Consider the following 24,642-nt stretch of genomic DNA (forward strand, 5'->3'; position numbering starts at 1 on the left):
CCTGAAATTACACAGCGGGATAAAACACAGTGGGGAGGAGAGTGTGGACAATGTTCGTACCTGCAGTGTCTCTTTGGAAGAGTTAAAAAAAAAAAAATCTGGAAATGGGGTGCTAGGAGATAACAGAGAGCTAGTGTTCAATGTAAAGTCTTTGGCATTTTGTACCAGATGGTTGTATTATTGCTTCCAAAAGTCTACATAATATATAAACAGTGATGTTTATATGTGATACCGGAGATTAGTATTACCATGAACTTCTCCAGTTTTACGTTTTTTAAAAATGTTGAAATAATGCCTCCTATAAATGCCATCAGTAAGAGCACGATTAAATGAAGCTTGACTTGAGGTGGGATCATGGATGAAATATTTATGTGATTATGGAAGACTTAAAAATAATCTATAAATAGTGGTATATATGCTTGAACGACTATCTTTTTTACATTTATATATATTGGAAGGAACAGTTGTTTTCTATCCCAAGCCCCACTCTATTTTGCAGGTGCTCCAGTTGTTAGACAAGTTAGCCAGCAGCTCCCCAGCATCACACTTCCAAGTCTCCCTCGTTGTGCCTGAGGGGCTATGATTTACCCACATTTGTCCTATTTCATCCTGTAGTATCCTCTCTGGCTTCTTCACAACAGTTGAAACTTGTGGTCCCTCCTTCAACCTGTGGCTTTTCATCTTGTGACTCAATCTGAACCACACATTTGAGTCTTTGGGCTCCTTCCAGGAATCCCTGAAGCCAGGGTATGCAAAAGCCCTTTGGCCTCTTGAGGAAATGTGGCTGTCCCAGACACTGGTTTTAGTCAGGTGGGTTCCCAAGATCCTAAAGAGAAAAGCAATTCCCTTTAAATTCATCAAGAATCAGGCAGAGAGCATGGGTCCAAGATTGTTTTTATTTTCAGAGCCTGCAACAGGTGGTTAGCAATGCTGGCTGAGCTGGTACAATATGAAGGTCATCCCACCTCCCTCTTCAAGCATCCAACCAACAGAATCCCTACAACCAAGATCAGGGACCAAACTGTGATATCTCAATTGTGTGTGGGAAGATGTCTTCTAGCTCTTCTCTCCCATACTCCCCGCATTCTTTTTTTCAACAAGATTGTTTTATAGATAAATGCAACTCAACCCGTAACTCAGTAACCAGTCATCTCCAGTGTCACTGGTTCCCTCCCCATCCCCAGAACAGAATGCCGAGGCAAGAGGTGAGATTGACTCTTGTGTATAAGAAAAGCTTGGCTACACCCCAATGGTGCAGAGATAGTGGAGTGGCTGGGCCTGAGGGTAGAGATGAGCAGGCCCCACGTAGGCCTGCCTAGAATCAAGTCAGCCCCAGCTCCATTGATGGGAGGTGTTCCTTTGAGACCCCAGTTCCACGGGGTTAGATGAGTAGGCAACTGATGATGAACCATCACTCCCCATTCCTCAAATTAAAACATGATAAATCCAGAAAGTTTTACCTTCAAAATCCACCAGACTCCCCCTGAGAAAAATATTCTATAGTCATCTGTCAGCACCCATTAGCTTCTCTGCATGCCCAGGGCTTCCAGCCCCTCCCTTCCCTTGGGTGGCCCATTTGACACTGACTTGGTATTTCTCAACTCATAAAACGACCATTAAAAAAAATAATAATGTAAAAGCTATTAAAGAGTGTCAGAGTAATAGAAGGAAGACACTCAGTATATACTTCCTACCCTCATCCTCTGGAGCCCACCCATTCCCACCCCTATCCTGGGATACCTATACTACCACGTTCCAACACTGACCTGGGGGTGGCCCGGTGGAAGCTGGCTGAAGTGCTTTCCTGATTGTGGCTCCTAGTTTAGCCAGTATCACAGGGAACTCCCCTGCCCCCCACAAATAGATCTCAAAAGCCTTTGAGGTAGGTCTGGGAGGTTTAGCTTATGTCCTGCAGTCAAGCCCGAGTCCAGTGCCCACTCCCAAAGTATCTCAGTTCTTGGCTTTAAATAGCAGCAGCCCCAGTACTGCAGTGCCTCCTGGGGGTGACAGAGCTCCTAGTTCTCTGTCCCACAACTCACAACAGGTTTGACTTTTCTTCCCTCTTTTTTTTTCTAATTAAAAGCAGAGGTAGTCCCTGGGATAATAAAACCCTACCTAGAATGGCAGTATTTTGACCTAACAAAGGAGTTAAGTACAAGTCTCCAGGAGTTAAAAATAAAATAAAGTGATTGATAAAGTTGAATAAATTAACGATACGGGTTATCCCACAAAGACCCTTCCTTCCCAGGCTGCCTTTGGTATCTGGCCAGCAGCATTTCTCTTCGTGTTACTTCTGCTTCCACTTCTCCCTCCTCTTGAAAGCCCTGTACTTCATGCCAGAAAGCCAGCGCCCAGCAAGGCACCAGGTTGTTGGTCCAACTGTGCGGGATGAGGAGTTCGGATGTCTTGACACAGTGGCTCGGAACTGTGCTGTGGCATCTGACAGTCTTGGCAGATAGTCCTGATGTAGAAGGAAGCCATCTTATGAGGGACAGAAGAGGTGTTGCCAACAGGATACTCTGGGCTCCAACCCTGGGATTCTGGGAGGTAGGTTTAAGGCGTGAAAGCCGCAGGCCTTCTCTTCATATGCCACACAGCTGGCCCCTTTCCTCAAGTTTCTGTGCAGCAAAGAGGGGAAGGGAAAAGGGGAGGGATGCAAGGAGGCTCAGGCTGCTGCAGTCCAGCGCTGCCACCCTCAGAGCTTCTTCAGACGGCTGTACATCTCCCTTTTGCTCTTTTCCCCTGCCCAGGTCCGGCTCTTGGTGCGGAACTTCTTCAGGTCTTCTTTAAAGTCCTCGTGGTGCATGGGCCGGTAGCTGGGGGGTTCACAGTGAGACTGAGAGACAAGAGAGGTGAGTTAGGGCACACCTGCCTCACAGTTACAATCTGGTTCTCTCCCTCCCCTCCCAGGGGTGCAAAGCTGGGAGCAGCAATGCAGACCTGGACAGCAGGTTCTATAGGGGCCTGCTCTCTGCAGGGCAGACACCCCAGGCTCCTGGCAACAAAAGGGCCCCTTATCCAACGTGAGTGAGGGGTAGGGCATGCTCTCCAGAGACCCGCCTCACCTGGCACTTCAGGAAGAACTCCTTGTATCCGCCTTTTAGGACATACAGCTCAGGGTAGTGGAGTTTGGGGTACTCATTACCTAACCGATCCCTCTCTCTCACGTACCGGCACCTAGTAAAGGGAAACGAAGGCCAAAGGCAGGTTAGCCCTTCTGATACAGAAAAAAGGAAAGAATACAGTAAAAGCAGTGGTTGTGGGTTTAAGCAGTCCTCACACACATCTCCCCAACTCAACATTCATTCTTGGACACCAACAGTTCCTGACCACAGGAGAGCCTTAGGACCAGTGTCATGGCCAGTGCCACGGCCTTGTATTTAAAGGTAGATGGCTTCTTCTCTAACTTCACTTCCTCCAAGTTAACCAGTCTCAGCACCTGACCCCTGACCATCGTCCTGTCACCACCCCGTGCCTCACATATGGTATTGGCTTCTCCCTGAATTCCCAACCCAGCCATACTCCCCAGCCTCCTCCCTCTTTGACTACTGTCTCCCTCACTCAGATCTTTCCAGCTGAACCCACCTCACATGCTGGTGTAAAAATCAAAGTCTTAACATGGCCCACAAAACCTGACTTCTTATCACTCTCTCACCCCAGGCTGCTCTCCCTTTCACTCCACTCCAGCCTCCCTGCTGCTCCTCCACTCTGTCCGGTAGCTTCCACCTTATTTTCATCTGGAGGAACTTAGGACTAACAGCGAGCCACATCCAACAATGGCGAGGACTGACGCAGGAATGGGGGTGATAAAGCAGAGATCCACAGGGGATGCTGCAGTCAACGCTAGCATCCTAGACAGGGCTGGACTGGAGGAACCTGAAAATCCTTCCTCCTGAAACTGTTAGGTCAAGCCTATAAACCACACTGAAAAGGGGCCACTCATGAAACTAAGTAACTGCTAAATGGACAAGAATGTGGGAAAACATCTGTTCCATGCTTTTACAAACCATGTATGTATATGTCATGTGTGAAAGTCAGGGCCTGGAGATGATCAGGGATGTGAATTAGGATGGTTGCTATGCTAACGTATGCTCCAAGTGTGAGCCATGCACAACCACATCCCGTAAAAGCAGTGGTGCCCATGCCCCACAGAGCCCAGTTCTGTGCAGCACTCACATGCGGGGGCCTCGCTCAGAAGAAAATTCACAGTGGAAGACCACGATGACACGCTTGCCATCAGTAGGTACAATGGGCTTCTTGAGTAGGAAGTCTTCAACCTCTTCTTCCATGTGCAAGTTCACCGCACCCTGAAGGTACCAGAGACTCTTGGTATCTGTGTGTCCCACACCTGCAGTACTGACTCCGCGACAGTAACCTTTAAGTCTACGAGACCAGTTTTACAGGCACACGGGAACTGGTCTCCAGGCTCAATAGCCCAGTAGACCACCTGGCACCTGTATCTCAACGGAGCTTCGTAGCTCTCTATACACTAACTATGCAGGAACACACACGGGGACTGGAAATGGGACTGAAATTCCATTACACAGCTATGGTAATGTTATGAGTGGTATCTGTGAATTTGGGGACTTTCAAAAGCCATAAGCAAACACTGTATGTAAAGCACTTCTTCAACACTACTTCATTTGGTAAAAGGTTAAAATAGCACCAACAGTTCCTTTCTTCCTGGGAAAGTGTGTCCTAATAATGCCTCTTCCCCATTAATTTAAGCAGCTTGACTGAACTACAAACTAAGAGGGACCGCTAAACGTGCCAGAGACCACTGCCAGCGACTGGCTTTCTTCAGGCAGGAACCCTGGGGTGTTCAAATATTTGTACCTGAACAACAAATACTGTGGAGACCTTCTGCCCTCCCTCGGCTTAGAAATCAGCAGGTATGACCTAGAGATGCCCATGAAGGTGATGACAAGAAGGCTAGAACAGGGAGCATCTGCTGTACAAAGTGGTAGAGGGCAGTGTAGACCAGGGAATATTCAATTGGTGCACCAAGAGTCAAATGCCTTTACATCCTCTGTCTCTTTTTATTCTCACAAATAACATGTGAGGTTAAGTTGGGCAGGTGCCACTGTCCCTCCTTTTTTAAAATCATAGATCCCGTCTAAGGGTCCCTCCCCGAGACAAGACAGTAGGGCTCGACAGTAACCCTCAGGAATTCATACCTTTATGTGGCCTCCCTCATATTCATATGGGTATCGGCAGTCAATGATAACAAACTCTTTAATAAGGTTGGCAAACTTGCCATTCAAAACAGATGCCATCTGCAGAGAGAAAGCCAAGGAGAATTAACCCTGGGTCTAGGAACACTAGATTCAAATACCCTATGGGTTCCAAAGAGGTGACTTACAATTTCTGGAGAGATGTATTTTAAATCCTGATGCTTCCCAGCAACTGTATGAAAGAGATATCCCTAAAATAAAATAGAGAAAAAAAAAGATACTTAGCAAATCTGAAAGCCTATAAATGCAACACTTATACTGGTCGCCTGGTAAGCAGTTTTAAAAAAGCAAACATTAATCAGATAGTATGTGCTAATTAATTACTCTCGTAGGCACTTCATTAACACCCTGACGTTTAATTTTCACACACACCTACAAGGAATATCATCCTCATTTTCAGATGGAAAAACTCAGACAAATTAAGCACCTTATCCAAGGTTAGCCGGCTAGGAAGCCAGCCTGAATTCAGAAACATCCTGGTAGTTTCTTTTTTCACTTGCTTTTGTCAGGATTTCTCATCTCAGACTACAAACGGCACTTAAAAATACAGTAAGGGAAGGCACTTCACTCATCTACTGAGCAGCTGCTACGGTGCTAGGCTCTGGGGTTGGAAAAAATGAGACCTGGTCCAGGCTTAGTTAGGCAGAAGACAGGCACATCAGCAATTACTCATTAAGGTAACTGGTTGATCAAGAGTGCACCCACCCCTGTGGCCATGCAGTGGCCATTGTGACAAACATAATCAACAGCCTCAATTCAAGCTGAAGGTTTCACAAGCAGGAACACCTCCAAAGCACACCCAGGTCTTTGGTTACTCATCCCTTCAGGCTGGAACTATCTCCCATTTTCAACCTCTTAACTCTTCCTGTTCCTTCAAATCCCACCCAGCTGAAATACCAATGGCCCAGGCCCACACCTTCCCCAATCCTCTAGCTAAGACAAACCTCCCCTTGTTTCTCTTAGCCTGTTGCTTACATCTCAGTGACGTTTATTTCAATTTGCCGTGTGGTGAATGTGGCTCGTTTACATGTGGTATATAACACGGCTCACCTCTCCTACTACACCAAGTTCTTTAAGGAAAGGAATTGGGTCTTACTTGGGAATCCCCCACAGTGCCTAATACATAATAAGTGCTTCAATAAATGTTAGCTAAATTAATAAAGAAAAGATTAAGCAAGTCAAATGTGGCAAACAAGCTGCTGCCGACACATTCCCTGTCCCACCCTGGTATTTCACCATGGCTCAAATGCAGCCAACCTTCCTCACAGCACTTCAGGCCATCAGCTGATCTTTCTCTGAACTTCTCTGGAGAGTGGAGAAATTCAGCTTCAACCCTGGGCATTCTACGATAATCTTTTGACATATAGACTTTAGTGATACTGGAAGTTTATTTCTGCTTCCTTATACTTTTATGCAATACTGTTTTTTATAATCAAAAACATACTTCTCAGAGTACCTGATCTTTGCATTGGAGCCAAGCTCAGCAGCTTCCTACCTTAACCCTTTTGTAATGGGTAGTATATACAGTGACCATGAACTTTTTCAGCCCCTGGGGTTTATTGGGAAGCTGCTGTACCACTGACAGAGTATGCTGCCACAAGGCAGGGGTCTTAATGGCTGTTTGAAACTAAAGAAACAGGCATGTGCTGCAAATTACTGTTTTTACAGAGTATTGTATGAGATGTCTGAATTGTTGGTAGGAAAAATAGACATTTTGAAAATTTTTATTTGTTACACATATGTACCAATAGACACAGGATAGGCTTGCAGGGGCGGGGCGGGGCAAGAAAAAAAAATCCATACTAACTACCAAAAATTCAGACATACTCAATGATTCAGCATGCTTTCACTGATGAAAACAATGGTATCAACAAGAAATTCAAAGCAGAAAAAAACTGGGTCAGCAAAGTCTATAATCTCAAAGTCCAACACAAAAATGACTATGAGAACCCACCAAGTTTCTCTACCTTTAAAATTTCCAAACTGCGTCCCTCTGGAGGCACCTCAGGGGCCACCTCAGGGAGGGAGAAAGGCTGAGTGGGGTTCTAGGTATCCCCACTCCGTGCACCACTCAGTCAGAACAGCTCTGCTTGCATCTGTTTGCAATTACCTTAGAGAAGTCTCCTATAAGGTCCCTTGGGTCACTGTCCAAAATGTTCTCAATGGTCCCTTTTGGGGAAGATGCCAAGGATAAAGACTGATGTAGAATCTGCAACAAATCAAAGGTGGAGTTCTGAACAGGTTTCTCAAAAACATTCATCTGGAACATATCACATGGAAGAGAATGGAATGTTAACTTCTATATTTAGCAAAGAAGGCATTTTTCTTATTTGATTCAATCTGGAGTAAATAAATGAACATGGGCTATGGACTAGGTCCACTATTATTTTAGTCTCTAACAGAATTGCTCTGAAACTAAATTTTCCTTTCTTTTTTTTTAAAGAGGGGGGTTAACATTACGGCTATGTTAAAAAACAAAACAAAACAAAACAAAAAACAACCGTTTCTCAGCTCTATCCACTGCAAAGCTCTAGGGGTGAATGAGCACCCCTAGTGTACAGGACATAATGTGGTCTCTAAATACTATTTTCCACTAAAAGAAACCAGGGCTTTTTGAAGACGTGATTGACTTCAGGCGTGGGACAAGAAATGTACGAGATGAACCTGGAACGCCTTGTCATAGAAGCAAGGAAGTGATCAGACTTATAAGGTCATGTCAAGAGGACTGATCACAGAGAGGTAAGGATTTCTCAAATGTGACACATAAAGCACTACACATAAATAGAAAGATTGACAAATTGAGATACATTTAAAAATCAAGAACTTCTATTTATCAAAAGAACAATATCAAAAGGCAAGCCAGAGTGGGGGAAAAATATACATCCATCCAGTGAAAGAGTCATAGCTGAATATATAAAGTACTTCCACAAATAAATAAGAGACAACCCAACAGAAAAATGGGCAAAAGACTTGAATGAGCAATAGTGAGGATAATCTATGACCAACAAAAATGACCACTAGGGAAATACAAATTAAAACCATACATACCACACGCCCATCAGAATGGTTAAAATTAAAGCAATGAACATTATCAAATACTGGGTAAGAGTGTGGAACAAATGGAACTCTTATACATTGTAGGGAGTACAAATACTTTGGAAAACTATTTGGCAATATCTACTAAGACTAAATATATACCTAGCCTCTGACCCAGTAATTCCACTCCTAAGTATTTATCTACAAGAAATAAAAAGTATGTCTAGAAAAAAAGAATTGCACAAGAATATTTACAGTAGCTTTATTCATAGAAGCCACAACTTGTGAACCGCTACCCAAATGTCAATTAACAGTAGAATGCATAATCACACAATGAACAGTACACAGCATTTCAAAACAAACAAAAACACCACACAAAAAAACTAGGGATGTAAGCAACAATCTGGATGATTCTCACACACACACACAAAAAGTTGAGCAAGAGAATTCAGTATATAACTTAGAGGAAATGGAAAAATTCCTTGAAACATAAACTTCCTACACTGATTCAAGAAGAAATAGTCGATCATCAGACCCATAACAAGTGAAGAGACTGGATCAGTAATCAAAAGGCAGAGGGAGATAGGAGCTAGTTGAATGGACATGGGGAATACAGGGTGGAGAGGAGGAGTGTGCTGTCTTATTAGGGGGAGAGTACCTAACAGTACATAGCAAGGTGTAAGTTTTTTGTATGAGAAACTGACTTGATTTGTAAACTTTCACTTAAAGCACAATTAAAAAAAAAGCCTCCCACAAAGAAAAGTCCTGCAGAAAATGGTTTCACTGAGAATTCTACCAAACATTTATAGAAAAAGTGACTCCAATCCTACTTAAACTTTTCCAAAAAATAGAAGAGGAGGAAACACTTCCTAGCTCATTCTATGAGGTGAGCATTACCCTGATACCAAAGCCAGACAAAGACACCACAAAAGAAGAAAACTATGGATCAATATTCCTAATGAATATAGATGCAAAAGTACTCAACAAAGCTACATCAGCCTGCAACCAGAAGAACTAGTTGATGCCCAGCTACAACCAATGACTGCCTTGACAGGGAACACAACAGAGAATCCCTGAAGGTGCAGGACAGCAGTGGGATACAGACCTCAAATTCTCATAAAAAGTCTAGACTTAATGGTCTGAGACTAGAAAGACCCCAGAGGTCATGGTCCCCAGACCTTCTGTTAGCCCAAGACTGGAACCATTCCCAAAGCCAACTCTTCAGACAGGGATTGGACTGGACTATGGGATAGAAAATAATACTGGTAAGGAGTGAGCTTCTTGGATCAAGTAGACACATGAGACTATGTGGGCAGATCCTGTTTGGATGAGAAGGCGGAGGGGGACAGAAGTTGGCTGAATGGACATGGAAATGCAGGGTGGAGAGGAGTGTGCTGTCTCATTAGGGGGAAAGCAACTAGGAGTATATAGCAAGGTGTATATAAATTTTTATATGAGCAACTGGCTTTTTGGGTAAACTTTCACTTAAAGCACAATAAAAAAAAATAATAAAAAAAAAAAACTCAACAAAATACCAGCAAACTGAATACAAAAATATATCAAAAGGTTTATATACCATGACCAAGTGGGATTTATCCCAGGAATATAAGGGTGGTTCAACATTAGAAAATCCATCAACGTAATACACCACATTAACAGAACAAAGGAAAAGAACTATGATTCTCAATAGATGCAGAAAAGATATTTGACAAAATCCAACACCCTTTCACAATAAAAACACTCAGCAGGAATAGAGAGAAATTCTTCAAAATGCCTTTTTTTATAAAGGCATTTATGAAAAACCTACAGCTAACACCGTACTCGACGGAGAAATACCGAGAGCTTTCCCAGTAAGATCAGGAATAAAACAGGGATGCCCACTCTCACCACTACTATTCAACATTGTTCTGGAAGTCCTAGCCAGAACAATTAGGCTACAAAAGAAAAAAGGTATCCAAATTGGGAAGGAGGAAGTTTTTGTAGAAAACATGATGCTATATGTGAAAATCCCAAAGAATCTATAAGAAAGCTATTAGAAGAAATACTGTAAGTAAGTTTAGCATGGTGGCAGGGTACAAGGTCAATACAAAAATGAGTCAAGTTTTTAAATACAAGCAGTGAGCAAGGAGAAAAGAAAATTAAAGAAACTACCATTTACAATAGCATCTAAAACAATAAAGTACCTAAGAATAAATTTAATCAGGAAGGTAAAAGACTTGTACATAGAAAATTACAAAACATTACTAAAAGAATTTAAAGAAGACCTAAATAAATGGAAGGACATTACTTTTCATGGATTGGAAGGCTTAATTTAGTTAAGATGTCAATACTACCCAAAGCAATCTATAAATTCAATACAATCCCCAAATTTATATGGGAGGGCAGGGGATCCCAAATAGCTAAGGCGATATTGAAGAATAAAGTAGGACTCACACTTCCCGATTTTAAAACATACTATAAAGCCACAGTAATTAAAACAGCCTGGACTGTGAGTCGGAAACGAATTGACAGCACTGGGTTCTGGGTTTGGTAGACATATAGACATATGGAACATATAGACCAATGGAACAGAACTGAGAGTCCACATACAAATCCATACATCTATGATCAACTGATTTTCAAGAACAGTACTAAATCCATCCAATGGGGAAGGAACAGTCTCTTCAATAAGCGGTGCTGGGAAAACTGGATTTCCATATGCAGAAGAATTAATCAGGATCCATTTCTCACACCATACACAAAAGCCAATTCAAAATGGACCAAGTACCTATGTGAATGCTAAAACCATAAAATTCTTAGAAGAAAATATAGGGGGAAGGTGTGGGACCTAGCTTTTGTCAATGGGCTATCAGATATGACAACAAAAGCAAAAGACAAAATAGATAAATGAGACCTTATAAAAATGAAATACTTTTGTTCATCAAAGGATTTTACCAAAGAAGTGAAGACAACCTACAGATCGCGAGAAAATTTTGGGGAAGCCCATATGTGACAAGTTTCTACTATTCAAAATATATACAATACTTCTACAACTTAACAAAAAGACAAACAATCCAATCAAAAAATGGGCAAAGGCCTTGAAGGGACCTTTCACCAAAGAGGATATTTAAATGGCCAGCAAGCACATGAAAAGATGCTCAACATCATTAGTCACTCCAAAACCAAACTTGTTGTCATCAAGTGGATTCCGACTCACAGTGACCCTATGGGACAGAGCAGAACTGCCCCCCAAGCAGAACTTCCAAGGAGCGCCTGGTGGATTCAAACTGCTGACCTTTTGGTTAGCAGCCGTAGCACTTAACCACTACACCACCAGAGTTTCCTTAGGGAGATGCAAATCAAAATCATTGCTCCCCCATGAGAATGACAATAAAAAAAAAAAAGTGTAAAACAGTAAGTGTTGGTGAGGTTGTGGAGAAACAGAAACTCTCATCTATCGTTGATGGGAATGTAAAATAGTAGTCACCGTGGGAAAACAATTTGGTGGTTCCTCAAAACGTTGAACATGGAACTACCACGTGACCCAGTTATTCTACTCTTAGGTGTATACCCAAGAGATCTGAAACCAAAACAGACACACACATACACGAATGTTCACAACAGCCAAAAGGTACAAACAGCTGAAATATTCATTAACAGATGAATGGATAAACAAAATGTGGTAGATTCATACAACGGAACATTACTCAGCTATAAAAAGAAATGAAATCCTGATACATGCCATAACACGGATGAACCTTGAAAACATTTTACTGAGCAAAACCTGTCAATTGCAAAAGGACAAATACTGTTTGATCTCACTTGTATGAAATAAGCAACTATACAGAAACCAAAAATTACTAGTGATTACCAGGGGTGGGAGGGACAGGGAAGAGGAAGTTTTTGCTTAGGGGCCAATGAGTTTATGTTAATGGTGGTGGGATAATTTGGAAAAGAAGAGTGAGAATGGCTGTACAACTTGAAGACTGTAGTCAATGCTACTGAATTGTACAAGCAGAAATTGTTCAGGGCATGTTTTGTTATTTCCAACACACACACACAAGCTCCAACAAAAAAGCCTGCTCTCTCTAACAGACTAGGAAAAGGTCAGCCTAGGAAGACAGAGAACCTTTAGGCAATAATGGCCCTACTCCAACCAAACACCAGGGGAAATGGCTGCTACCGCTGTCAGCAAGGGCTGAGTGAGGAGACTTCCAGTCTTGCTCAGCTGTAATGAAGTGTCCTAACCCCTGCTCCACTGGGATGGTGTCAGAGAAGGCTGAGTAACGAACTGAGACTTTCCTTTCTGCCCAGTGGTAATGGGGATCCCCTGCCCTGTGGTGTCAGCGGAGGCCACTCGAGGAGCCTGAACTCCCCGTCACTGACTCAGCAGTGAGGCTTCCCACCACTCCAGGTGTCCATGGAACCTGTGTCGGAGAACTTGGGTTTCCATCTCCACATGGCAGTAAAGAAGTGGCACCCTACCCCTCCCCACAGTATCAAACAAGGCCTGGTAAAACAGATTTACATAGATCCAGAGTCTCAAAATATACAGGAACAATAGAAAAGTCATTCATTCATACCAATAACCAGGAAAATCTGACTAGGAATTTTGAATGGGAATTTGAACAGGAAGACAACAGACACCAGCATTGAAAAGACACAGATATTGGGATTATCTGACGAGGATTTTGAAGCAGCCATCATAAAAATGCTTTAATAGGCAATTATGGACACTTTTGAAACCAGTGAAAAATCACTCCCTTCAGACAAAAAGGAACCCACAAAACTAACCTCCTGGGGCTTCCCTGGAGTGGCTGCCTCTTCCACACTGGCCCCAGTCATGCTTTTCCTCCGCTTTGTATTCCCAAACAGAGATTCCTCTTGAGATCGTTCTGGTCTCTTCAACACTGACCGGGTAGAGCTACACATGGAAGAGGAGTCAAACAGCTTGCATCGATTGCCCTTAGGAAAAAAAAAGACAAATCAATTTTGAGTAAGACAATCCTTGCTCTTAAAAAGCTTATTGTCTACACAGAGTGAAGAGACGTAACTGTGACCTTCCAATCAGGAACACGTTTTTGACTTGCCTCATCCCATCCATTTTATTACTTGTACCCTGCTTGGACAGTTTGTTGGGTTTAAATACCCCACCTAAATCCAGAAAAGGTATAAGACAGCTAGGTTATACAATAAAACATGGCCATAAAGGTTGTTAAAATGGAGTTAAGAGTGTAAGTTTGTGGGGCAGAGTAACGAATGTATGCATGAGTTTAACTAGGCCACATTCCAGAATAAGCTATTGTCCACTTTACCATCAGGTGCTCTCTCTCCACTGCTATCGCCTGATTGCGACAGGGAAAAACAACTCACTTCCTACTGTCTTACTTCCAGAAGTGTGAAGTTTTAATATTGGGGCTGAGTTAAACCAAGGTGCTACAGAGGATGACAGCAGAGACAAACCCTATTTAGGGCACGAAGACACACAGGTACCAAAACAAAACAAAAAAAACCCCAAACCCATTGCCACTGAGTTGATTCCAACTCACAGTGGCCATATAGGACAGAGTAGAACTGCCCTATAGGGTTTCCAGGGAGTGGCTGGTGGATTCAAACTGCCAATCTTTTATTAGCAGCTGATCTCTTAATCACTGCATCACCAAACCCTATTTAGGGCAAGAAGACACACAGGTACAAAAATGGCTAATTAAGGACATTGACTAAAAGGGAAGTTTCAACATGGAAGCACAGGAGTTCACCCACTGGCCCCACCAAATCCTGGCTGAAGCAAATGTTGGTGGCCACAGCAACTGCCTGCCCCTTCTCAAAATCAGAGCAAGAGGAAGCCATGAGGTCCAGGGTGGGAATCTGCTTTGCGAAGGTACAAGGCAGAGTTTTGATGGTCACTTAGACAACATTTAGGATGCTGCCAGCTGGAAGTGAAGTCACCCAAAGCTGTGCTTACACTAGTAAGTTCAGAGAGACCAGAGTTGTAGGTCATCCAGAAAGGACATTAGCTGACTAATCGTGATTGAAATGAAATTATAAAAACAAGAACTGCACGCATATAAATTACCAAGGTGCCCTCACACATCAATGAGGGGGGAAAAAAAAAGTTACATCAGAGAACACTAGAGACCAGTCAAATAGCAAGGCCCATGGATCCAAAGAATCTCAAATGGAACAAGTTCTGATTCCTATGGCGGTGTGAGCAGAAAGACTAGCTTTCTGTTTAGAGGATAATATGGGTCCATACTGTCCCAGAGCCCAGTTACTCAAGGCTTCCTCCAGACACGTGGGAATAACTCACAAGGTTTGTAGTTCTTTTCATGACAAGGGGAGCTGTCCAGAGGCTTGCCATGCATGATGAGGTCTCCTCATCATTCTAAAGAAAAAGGAAAACTGGTTTAAAAACATCCAATAGAAACTAACATTAGTTTGGATAGAAGGCATGTAATGTCCCCTCCTCCCTCACCACCACTCCCCCAGCCCTTAAGGTCAGAAGAGAATCACACTTAATAGTTCTGATATCTGAACATGGCTATAAGCTTCTTCTCCCTTGAAGGTACATGAGGAGGCATCCTCAGCCAATTCAACTTTACACCATGTGGCAGCTAGTCCTACACCGTTACGCTGTTTTTATTTCACGTCTCTTGCACAAAATAGATTGTCAGCTCCTTCAGGGTAAGAAGGACCATATTAATGTCATCTTTTGAACCTCCCATAGGAGTGATTCAGGTTAGAATCAGAGTCTCAATAAATTCTCACCAACTGAAGAAAAGTATCAGCCACACACACACACAGTACCTTAAGACTCTCTCCATCGAGAATGTCCACGAAGCCATCATCCTCATCAGACAGAGTCACTGTCACAGGTGACTGGGGCAGAAAAAGAGGAAGGAAATTCCCTGGCTCGCTGCTCTCTCTTTCATTCGAGGAAAGCTAGAAGACACAATTCACTACTTGTTAACAAATGACAGCTCTGATCAGTTTTTATTTCCTTGGTTAGGTCATGAGCTTTCATGAGGAAAAGATACTGTATTTGTTATAAGAAGTAAAATTTTAGCAGCTAGTAAACAAAGAAAAATGTACCCTGAGATTATAAATGATGTGACACTCACAGAGTCAGGTTAAGAAGTAAGAAGTCTTTACAAAAGACTCTTCCCAGAAGCAATCACTTTATGAGGGATCTGGGGATGGGCTCTTGTGAAGAACAAGGTTTGTTTTATCAGGTCACAACTGGTGAATGGTGATCAACATGAGAGTTGTGATACTATGATAACCTGCTGAAATAAAGAAGGATGAAAAGATGCAAGTCTCTATGGAGACCAGACAACAGCCTAGAGAATATCTATGTAACAAGTTCTGACAGAGGGAAATAAAGGGTGGCCTGGTTCTAGAAAGTATATCCTAGTTCTTTACACTCGGGATTTAAATGATAGCCGCTCAATTTTTAAATCAATTACTATGTGCAAGGCACTATGATATATAATCTTTATATGTACAATCCCATATTAGCCTAAAACACACTAAACCAAAACCAAACCCATTGCCGTTGAGTCTATTCAGACTCATAGCAACCCTATAGTTCAGGGTAGAACTGCCCATCAAGTTTACAAGGAGCAGCTGGTGAATTCCAGCTGCAGACCTTTTGGTTAGCGGTTGATCTCTTAACCATTGTGCCACCAGAGCTCCTACAACACACACTAAGGGGTAGTTAATCCTTTTCTTTTTAACAAATCGGGACACTTATGCTTAAGAGAGTTTACTAAGATCACAAAACTAGGCTGGCTGATTCCAAAGCCCGAGGTTTTCTCCGTACTCCACTACCTCCCGAGGAGATGGAACCACTCCTGGAGTAAAAATAGGAGTATTTCATTAGGCAATCTTGTGTTGTTTTTTTAGGGGAGGAACCTCCACTGTATAACTAACACTGATTTAATATAAAAAATTCAGAAAATCATTCACAAATCCGATATCTAGGGATAAACACTGCTAACACTGAATTATGTCTCTTTTAGGAGCTTTTAAAGCTAGGAAAAAAGTTTAGAGATACACTTTTTAACAGTAACAAGGCAGCTCTAAAATAAGACCTATAAATAATCCTTAAGAACACCCAAATCCCTTTGGGCAATTGTCCTCAAGTGGCCCTCTGGCTCAGTGAGTGGATCGCTCACCTAGGAATCCCCTTTGCAGCTGGCCTACTCCGGTTCTCATGCTAGCTATGCTTCCCTGATATGAAACAAGTTCCGGACATCTTTGACTCTCCACAAGTACACCTGAATACATCCTGGACAAACTGGCAGTTTCTGTGCCACTGGAGCCCAGAGGGAGTAACGTTATTGTGGATAGCACTCCAGGTTATAAACTGGTTTTTGTGAGATAGGTTCTGGGATCCCCAAGTACAAATGTGGTATAGAAAACGCCAGACAAGTCTAGATCTGTTTCTAGATAGGACTAATTCTTTCCCCAGGTTCCTACACCAAGAAGCTATTATGAGGAAACAGATTGTGGCTTAGAGACTAAAAACAATACCAAAGAAATATCCTCTGACACGTCTGCTAGCCAAACCAGTGGGATTGGCATTGACCTTTCAGTTTGCATGCCCAGCACCTACAATTAGGGATGGCCAAGTGATCACAGGAAACCCTGGTGCTCTGCTCTCCAAGCATACGCTAAAGATATTTAGTTCTTCATACCCAACTCCCAAAGGGTTACCGTGTACTCAGGCTTCTGGAGATTCTGTTAAATCCTGGTGTTCTATTATCTGCGACCTTTGGCAAATCTCTCAACTCCTGTGACTGTACTTTCCTTATCTGTAAAATGGGGTAACTCCAGCTACTTCACAAAATCATGATGACTCAATATAAGAACATGTTGTCAAAGTGGTTTGTGCAGTGGTAGACAGAACAGTAATATCAGCCGAACCTGAATCTCAAACCACATGCCAGATTGGAAAGCTGTATTTTCAGACCCAAATTCCCAGGAAAACTCAGAAACCAACTATGATCAGCTCAAGTTGGCTCTCTCTAGTCTATAGGGCTGTTTATTGATCCAGTTCAGGCTAACAGTAGGAAACTTTAGAAGTAATGACAGTTTCTGACTAACAAATAAATAGCCCAGGGACAAGTGACCCTAAATGCTGCCAAGCAGCCTGTAGGCAGTGGTTCACTGGAATTCACCATTGTTGTTAATAAGCCACCTTTGAAGAAGCCAAGTGCTGTCTCCAAATAAAACCCCTCTCTGGGGAGTGCCTCTAGCACTCAGGATGCATAGTAAAAGCGCAAGTTTTAAGTAAAAGATATAACCCCATCATACACACACTTAGAATGACCCAGGATGCCTGCAGATTATTTTCCCCACTCAAGTACAATGTTTCAAACACAACAGCTCTCACTCTGCTTCTGCCTGTCTCAAACAGCGAGAATGTTTCACAGCCTAGTTTCAAAGGACAAAGTCAAGATAAAGACAGTAAGAACTACTGCAGTGTCTTCAGTTCCAGGTTAAAGAGGGTGCTTTAACTCTTGCTTCCCCTCAGCAGCTCCCCTGCGGAAGTCAGGGCACGTACCATCCGAGCTGGGGCAGAGTTCTGCCTCTGCGTGAAGAGATCTTTACTCTCCTCAAGTCCATGAGAGTGCAGGCAGCCACGAGATGCAGGTCTGATTGGCTTCTTAAACTCAAAGGCTTCCTGCAAGACAGTATAGCGGAGACATCTTCTACTGTCCATGAAAACCAGCTCTAGGGCCTCAGCTGTAGCTTGGGTGAGACAGGCAAGAGGAGTGGGCACTAGTCACCACCTTTACAACAGCCTCCGAATGAAGGGTGGAGCTGTTTCTGATCTAACTTCTAACACTGGATATGTGTAACCTGTTCAATGACCAACTTCTAAAGCAGCATTCCCCCTCCACCACAAATACTTTATTTCCTAACATACAAATATCTGCCAACTCTACAAAACAAAAAATCTCAGAAAAACCACTACACTGGGATAAATACTATATGCTTAAGGGCCTTCTATTTTTCACCTCTTCATACACATAAGAAAATGCCTTTCCCGCTTCAAATAACTATCACATACTAAAAGCAACAAAAACAAAAACTACTGGCTTGCCAGTTTGTGGCTAAGTCTCACAAATACAATGTTGAGTTAAAGGAGCCAGATGTGGCAGAATATATACCGTGTAAAAAAAAAGTTAAAAAACAGGCAGAACTAATGTAGGGTGACAAAACGGAGACTAATGGTTACTTTTGTGGGAGATGGTTACTGACAGAGAGGCAGCAAAAGGGAGCCTCTGGGGTTTGGTCATGTCATCTTGATCTGGGTGGTACTTATATAGGTATGCTCACTTGTAGAAATTTATCAGGCTGTATACTTGAGATCTGTATATTTTATTTTATGTTAGATTTCAATACAAAGTTTAGAAAACAAGTATAATTATAGAGAAATTTGAAAAACCACACTGCCCTACCTGAAATACCCACTTAAGAACTTGTCATTAAGGGCTCAGTGCAATAACAACTAGTATCACATAATGTTGATGTGCCACCACAGTACCCAAGCACTTTCTGTGCATTAATTCATCTAACCCTCAAATACCACCTGGATGCCCCCATTTTACAGATGAGGAAACTAGGCCTTATAGGCCACATGATGTGGCCAAGGTCACAAAGCTAGGAAGTATGACACCAGAGAGGGCACGCTTTTACCATCACCTACCCAGTTTCCCCTCTAGAACAAGGGTCCAGGCAGGCAACCCTGGGAGAAGCCAAGCCCTGGGTAGGGCCAGGCATCAGTACAGCTTGGCCTGTGTGGCAGAAAGCACTACACAGAGGCTGGAGCAGTGCCCAAGTGCTCAACACAGGGAGAGCAGGGTGTTCCCACAAAAACTCATTTCTGTATCCTCCCTCAAAACATCTCTCAAGTTGCCAAATGAACCATCAGGAGAGTTCTTGGAAGCAGCAGGTTTTGCAGTAAGTGTGGAAGATTTTAAGGATTATAAATTGTGGTATTTCAGCAGGGAATGGAAAAAGGGGGGAAACAAACAGATGTAGAAATAGTGAGAAAGAGGGCCTGGGCTAATTCATTCAGTGAGTTTGGATGCCTGCCCTATGCAAGGCACCCTGCCAGATGCAAGAGAGAAGGCCAGGCCACAGTGTTGAGACTTTTTTTTAGATGGACGATCATAGAAATTCCTCCTCTAAGCCACCATTTCCATTACCCTGAGATTCCCTGGAACCTATTGACCCAATTCTTCCAAATGCTGCCAAGAAGCCTTTTCCTGAGCTCTCAGGGTTAGAGCAAAGAGAAAAGGAAAGCCTGGGCTGACCCTCCCAGACTGACTATTTATGGACATAAATATTCCTAAGAGCTGCCATCTGAGTAACTCCTACATGGCAGGTACCATTTTAAGTGTTTTATATACATTATCTCACTTATTTCCAGCAATGGTCATAAAAAAACACATCTATTTTACAAATGAGGAAAGTGAAAACTAAAAACAGAAGTAACTTGCTCAAGGTCACACAACGAGTAAGAAGGAGGATTCAAACCTCGGATTCTCTGACCCCAAAGACCATGCTTGATTTTGGCAAAGGTTTCAGCTCCCAGAAAGCAGCCAGTCATTGATTTTACTTCTGCCCGGGGTTAGTCGTTAGTATAGCGATGCCATACTCACATTTTCCTTGTTCTCATCCTGGTCAATCATGTGAAAGACATCATGGTCAAGAGAATCAGAATGGCTCCTCTTCAGAGCTGGGCTACACCCCAGGAGCTTCTGCTATCAAAATGAAAAGAGGAAATTAGGGTACATAAATGAGAATTCAGTTCTCAAAAGAAAGGGAAAGAAAAAAAAGAGGGGAGGGCTAGCTCTTCTTACACTATAGTAGTAGGTATCCAATAAGTGTGGCCAAGGCGCCATATTGCCAGAACACAGGTTGGAGGTCCTCATTACATGGCTTTACACCTAACCTGACAAGGTCTACATTCCTCTCAGCAAAGGCCAAATCATCTCCAAAATAATATCACTGGTGTAAAAAGAACCCTGGCAGGTTTGATAAAAGTCTGGTAGAGATGAATATGTAGAGGGTCTTGAGTGCTTTTCCATAGTCTTGTGCTTATAGATAAGCAGTCTTCACCCTTTAAGATCTCATATCAAGGTTACATTGGTAGCTAAGCGGGAGGGGAGGGGGCAGAGAAAAGGTATTAGCTCAGAATAAACAAGGACACTAACTTACAGGTAGGGAATTTATTCTCCTCATGGGATTTTCAAGGCTGCAATTAGACCAGAAGGTAAATAATGAGAATAAAGCAAGGATTTATTCATATTAGCAGACGAACAGTGTCTAGCCTGTAGTCTGGGGACAGTTACACAGACCAGCCTCCCAAAGAAGCAAACCCAATATTGAGTTTCTAGGTGAAAAAAACAAACTAAGGTCTTCCCTTAAAACGCACAGGTTCCCCCCTTCCCCGAGAAAATTGCAAAAATCATGAAGCAAAACAAAACAAAAACCCTGAATTATTATACATTGGAGGTGATCAGAAATGCTTTTTGCTGTAGTCTGTTTTCCCTCATCCCTAATCTTCAGTGACAGTGGCCTCTTGCAAGGACTGCTTACTCACACCACAGAAGCACAGCTGAACTAAGTTCAGTTGCTCCTGTGCCCCACTCTCCCCACCGGTCCCACCTAATGCTCAGAGTCCTCAAGGGAGTGACTGTTTTGCCCTGAGAACCTTCACAATGACTGAAAGCACAGGTTTTCTTAAGGCCATGATGTTATAGGGTGGAGTAGGGGTTTGAGTGCTCTGAATAGAACATCAAAATTATAGCTAAAATAAAGGAGGAGAGGTTCTGAAAACTGCTGATGTAAACCACTCATTCTCAAAAGATAGCAAGAATGTTGGCAGGATTAAGGAGTCTGACTACCATCAGTCATCCAGTTGATTCTGACTTATGGTGACCCCATGTGTGTCAGAGTTTGATTGTTGTTGACTAGGGACAGCTAAAGCCAGGGGTCTAGGCCAGAGTGTGAAAAATGTCATTATAGAATTAACAAAACCTTTTTCTAAGCACAAACATTTAAAAGCAGTGAATACATACTTTTCTTTACTGTCCAAGGGCCCAGGAGAATCCAGACAGAAGCCTGTGGGAAATTGAAAAAAAAAAAAAAAAAAGTGTTTCTAGCCGCCATTAATCACTGTAGTTCAGCTGGTCTATAAAGCAGCCTTCATTCCTTCAACCAGAATTTCCATTTGCCTGTCGATTTTCATTTAAAATATTTTCAGTTCTTTGTGCTTTGCAAGTGTCTAAAAATCTCTCAGAAAATCATAAACAAAATACATTTTGTCATTAAAAATAAATAAAATTAGAACTTTACGTATAAGTCAGCCAATAAAGACTCATAGCTTAGACCTTTGCCAGAACTGAAGTCAAACCTCTACTTGATTTCTGTGGTTTGCTGATTGTCAAAAACATCTTATTTGCGCAAGTCTGAATATTTTTGTAGTATAATCTATCAATTCCCTCTCCTACTTGCAAATACTACCAAAACAAAACAAAACAAAAAAACCCAAACTATGGAGATCCCATGTACGTCAAAGTAGAACTATGCTCCATAGGGTTTTCAATGGCTGATTTTTTGGAAGTAGGTCACCAGGCCTTTCTTCCAAGGTGCCTCTCACTAGACTCTAACTTCCAACCTCTCGGTTAGTGCATTAGCCGTTTGCATTACCTAGGAATCCCAATTACCATCAGTTGAAACAGATTTTGAGGAAAAGGTTAAACTGATTCACGGCATGATTGCCTGGTTGTTCAGAGGTAACTCAGGTAACTTTCCAACTGTCAGTTCCAACCACAGAAAGAACAGGTATCAGGGTTTTCTGGGATAGTTTCAATTTCAAATATTTTATCTTGGCAAATCACGTGGGAAAATTTGGGATTTTGAAAATTCAATTACTAGTCGTGTGACATGTAAGGCCAATATTTGCTGCCTTCAACAAAATGGCACCAAAGTAAGGTACCCATCTCATGAAAGGCCTCCCACACTGCCACAAATAAAAATCCTATATCTAGCTCTCAAGAAGCTGCCTGTATTTTAAGACTTTTGTTCTTGCAGTTCTTTCACCTAATGTATCTGTGCCCAAATGCTCTTATCTGTGCAAAGATAAACCCTGTAGTAACATAAATTTATGATTTAGAATAATACAGTGGCGGTTTTCCTCCACAAGCTTACTCAAATACTTTCATTATACTTCCAATAACTTGACCCCAAATTTTAACCGATGACGTCCTGAATTACACTTATAACGGTATGGTGAATTTTACTTTACTACTCATCCTTCGGAAACCCTGGTGGTGTAGTGGTTAAGCGCTATAGCTGCTAACCAAGAGGTTGGCAGTTCAAATCCACCAGGTGCTCCTTGGAAACTCCATGGGGCAGTTCTACTCTGTCCTGCAGGGTCGCTATGAGTCGGAATCGACTTGACGGCAGTGGGCAGTGGGTTACTCATCCTTCAAGGCCCAGCACACACCACTTCCTTGCAGACACTTGAACTTGTTTTGTCTCTCCATAAACTGCTACAAGGGGTTTCTTCCTGCTGTTCCTAAGGGTGTTTGTCACCCGATGCCTTGCATTCTCCATATCCTGTCTCAACCACTCACCAATAAGTCCCCAAGTGAAGAGGAATATTTCAGTAAATTCCCAGTGTTGTCCCCTACACAGCAGACACACAATGCGTAACTGAAGACAGAAAATACCTGAATCAGTTGACTCGGAGGAGCCCATCCTCTGCAGACTGCTGTTCTTCACCTCCAGTGCCTGCTCATACTCACTACAACCAAGAGAAATTTCCAGGACTCAATTAAAAGGTTACATGCAGGAGACAGGCCACAAGCTTAACAAGTGGCCGGGCTGGGCTGCCATGAACCATCATTACTTCTAGGCCACACCAGGCTCCACTTTCCCACCCTGAACACCCAGTTTGCACTTGAGGATAAAAGCAGAGGAGAAAAGAGAAAGTGGGCACACTCCTGGGCCACATTGTAGGGTATGATTATGACCAGTATTGAAATATTTCCTGAAATGGGAACATGTGTTCTAGGCACTGGGCTAGAAGAGACGATTAAAGATGACCAGGGCAGTGTTTCTGCCTTTCAGAGGTTTAGAAAGGAAGAAGACATTTGCTTAGTTAGAAAAAGGGATGCCCAAGGCTGGGAGAAAAGCTGCCTCATTAGAAACACTGTACGATGCATTTTTTACTCTAAGAAAAAGTCCCGGAGCTTTCCGGTATGGAAAGTTGGGTAAAAAAGCCTGGCTTTGGGAAAGGAACCGAGTGGGCAACAGGAATGCGCACGAGGCCAGGAGAGATTGCGATAATTTTGTACAAACACCAGGAAAGAAAATGCCACGTCCCTTTGTTGGGTAGGAACAAAGCTCACAGGAAATTAAGATCCTGTGAGGTTCAGCTAAGGGCTAAGGAGGCCCTGCTTTCTCCCCGTGGGGACAGGTTCCAGAGGGCTCCCTGGGATAGGGAAGAGGCAGAAGGAGGGTACAGGGTAACCCCAAAGGGGTGGTGAAGGTGGGGAGCAGGGGCCATCCCCACCCCACACCGGGTCCGGCCCTGGAGGGTCCGAATGGCCTCTCCCGCCCAACATTCCTCACGAGAAAAGGGTGCACATGGCGGGCCCTGGGGCCGGCGCTGCCGCCCCCGAGCGGCAGACCCAGGCGGGCAGGTCCGCCTCTCCCCGAGCCGGTTTCCCGGCCCAGTCTCCCCGGGGACCGCCAGGACCGACAGCCTGGAGCCCCACCGCTGACCTCCTCCTCACCTGCCCAGTCCCTGCAGCTGGTCCATGGTGACCGTCAGGTTGGTGACAGGCGACAGCCCCCCGGCGGCTGGCGCGCCGAACAGCGCCTTTACGACGGCCGGTGGCGCGGGAGGGGGGCTGCAGGCGAAGAGCAGGCGCCGGCGGTGCGGGGGCTCCGGGCCCAGTTCCATGGCGGCACCCGGCCTCCCCAGGGCTCCCGCTCCTTCTTTCTCCGCCTCCGCCGCGCCCGCCCCGCCCCGCCCCGCCGCGCCCCGCCGCGCCCCGCCGCGCCGACACCGGCCTCGGCCGCGCGCCCAGCTGCCGGTGTCAGCGGGTCAAACACAAACACGACCCCGCGGTTTAGGGACGCGGCCGCCGCGGGCAAGCGGCGCGGACGGGCGGGTGTCTGGGCCGGGCAGGCGCCAGCCACACGCACGGGGGCCCGACCCGCCCCCCGCGAGGCCGGCGGGCGGGCGGGAGCCGGCAACCTGAAGATTAAATCCAAACACTGAGGATCAGAAAAGGAGGGCGGGAGAGGGCCGCGAGGCAACGGCCCGGGCTCACACACTCTTCGTTCTTCTCTCACCCTTGCC

General features: G+C 43.8%; 1 protein-coding gene across 4 annotated transcripts; it reads right to left on the bottom strand.

The window, feature by feature from the left end:
- Positions 1 to 646: 646 nt before the first annotated feature.
- CDC25A (cell division cycle 25A) lies at positions 647 to 24,294 on the bottom strand. Of its 4 annotated transcripts, none has more exons than XM_049863070.1 (15): positions 24,071 to 24,294; positions 23,003 to 23,076; positions 21,347 to 21,389; positions 20,484 to 20,520; positions 19,925 to 20,023; positions 17,818 to 17,937; positions 15,057 to 15,191; positions 14,560 to 14,634; positions 13,044 to 13,214; positions 7,345 to 7,443; positions 5,363 to 5,425; positions 5,178 to 5,276; positions 4,177 to 4,307; positions 3,066 to 3,177; positions 647 to 2,836 (listed from the first exon to the last, which is right to left on the bottom strand). In XM_049863070.1, exons 1-15 carry the CDS (start codon positions 24,238 to 24,240, stop codon positions 2,696 to 2,698), a joined length of 1,569 nt encoding a protein of 522 aa, XP_049719027.1. In that variant the 5' UTR covers positions 24,241 to 24,294; the 3' UTR covers positions 647 to 2,695. The 4 variants fall into 4 exon arrangements, with proteins under 4 accessions (XP_049719027.1, XP_049719026.1, XP_049719030.1 ...); XM_049863069.1 differs by having other exon boundaries at positions 19,925 to 20,026; XM_049863073.1 differs by lacking the exon at positions 17,818 to 17,937.
- Between the last annotated feature and the right edge of the window lie 348 nt (positions 24,295 to 24,642).

The sequence above is a fragment of the Elephas maximus genome, chromosome 20 (genome assembly GCF_024166365.1).
Source record: "Elephas maximus indicus isolate mEleMax1 chromosome 20, mEleMax1 primary haplotype, whole genome shotgun sequence".
Taxonomy (NCBI): domain Eukaryota; kingdom Metazoa; phylum Chordata; class Mammalia; order Proboscidea; family Elephantidae; genus Elephas; species Elephas maximus.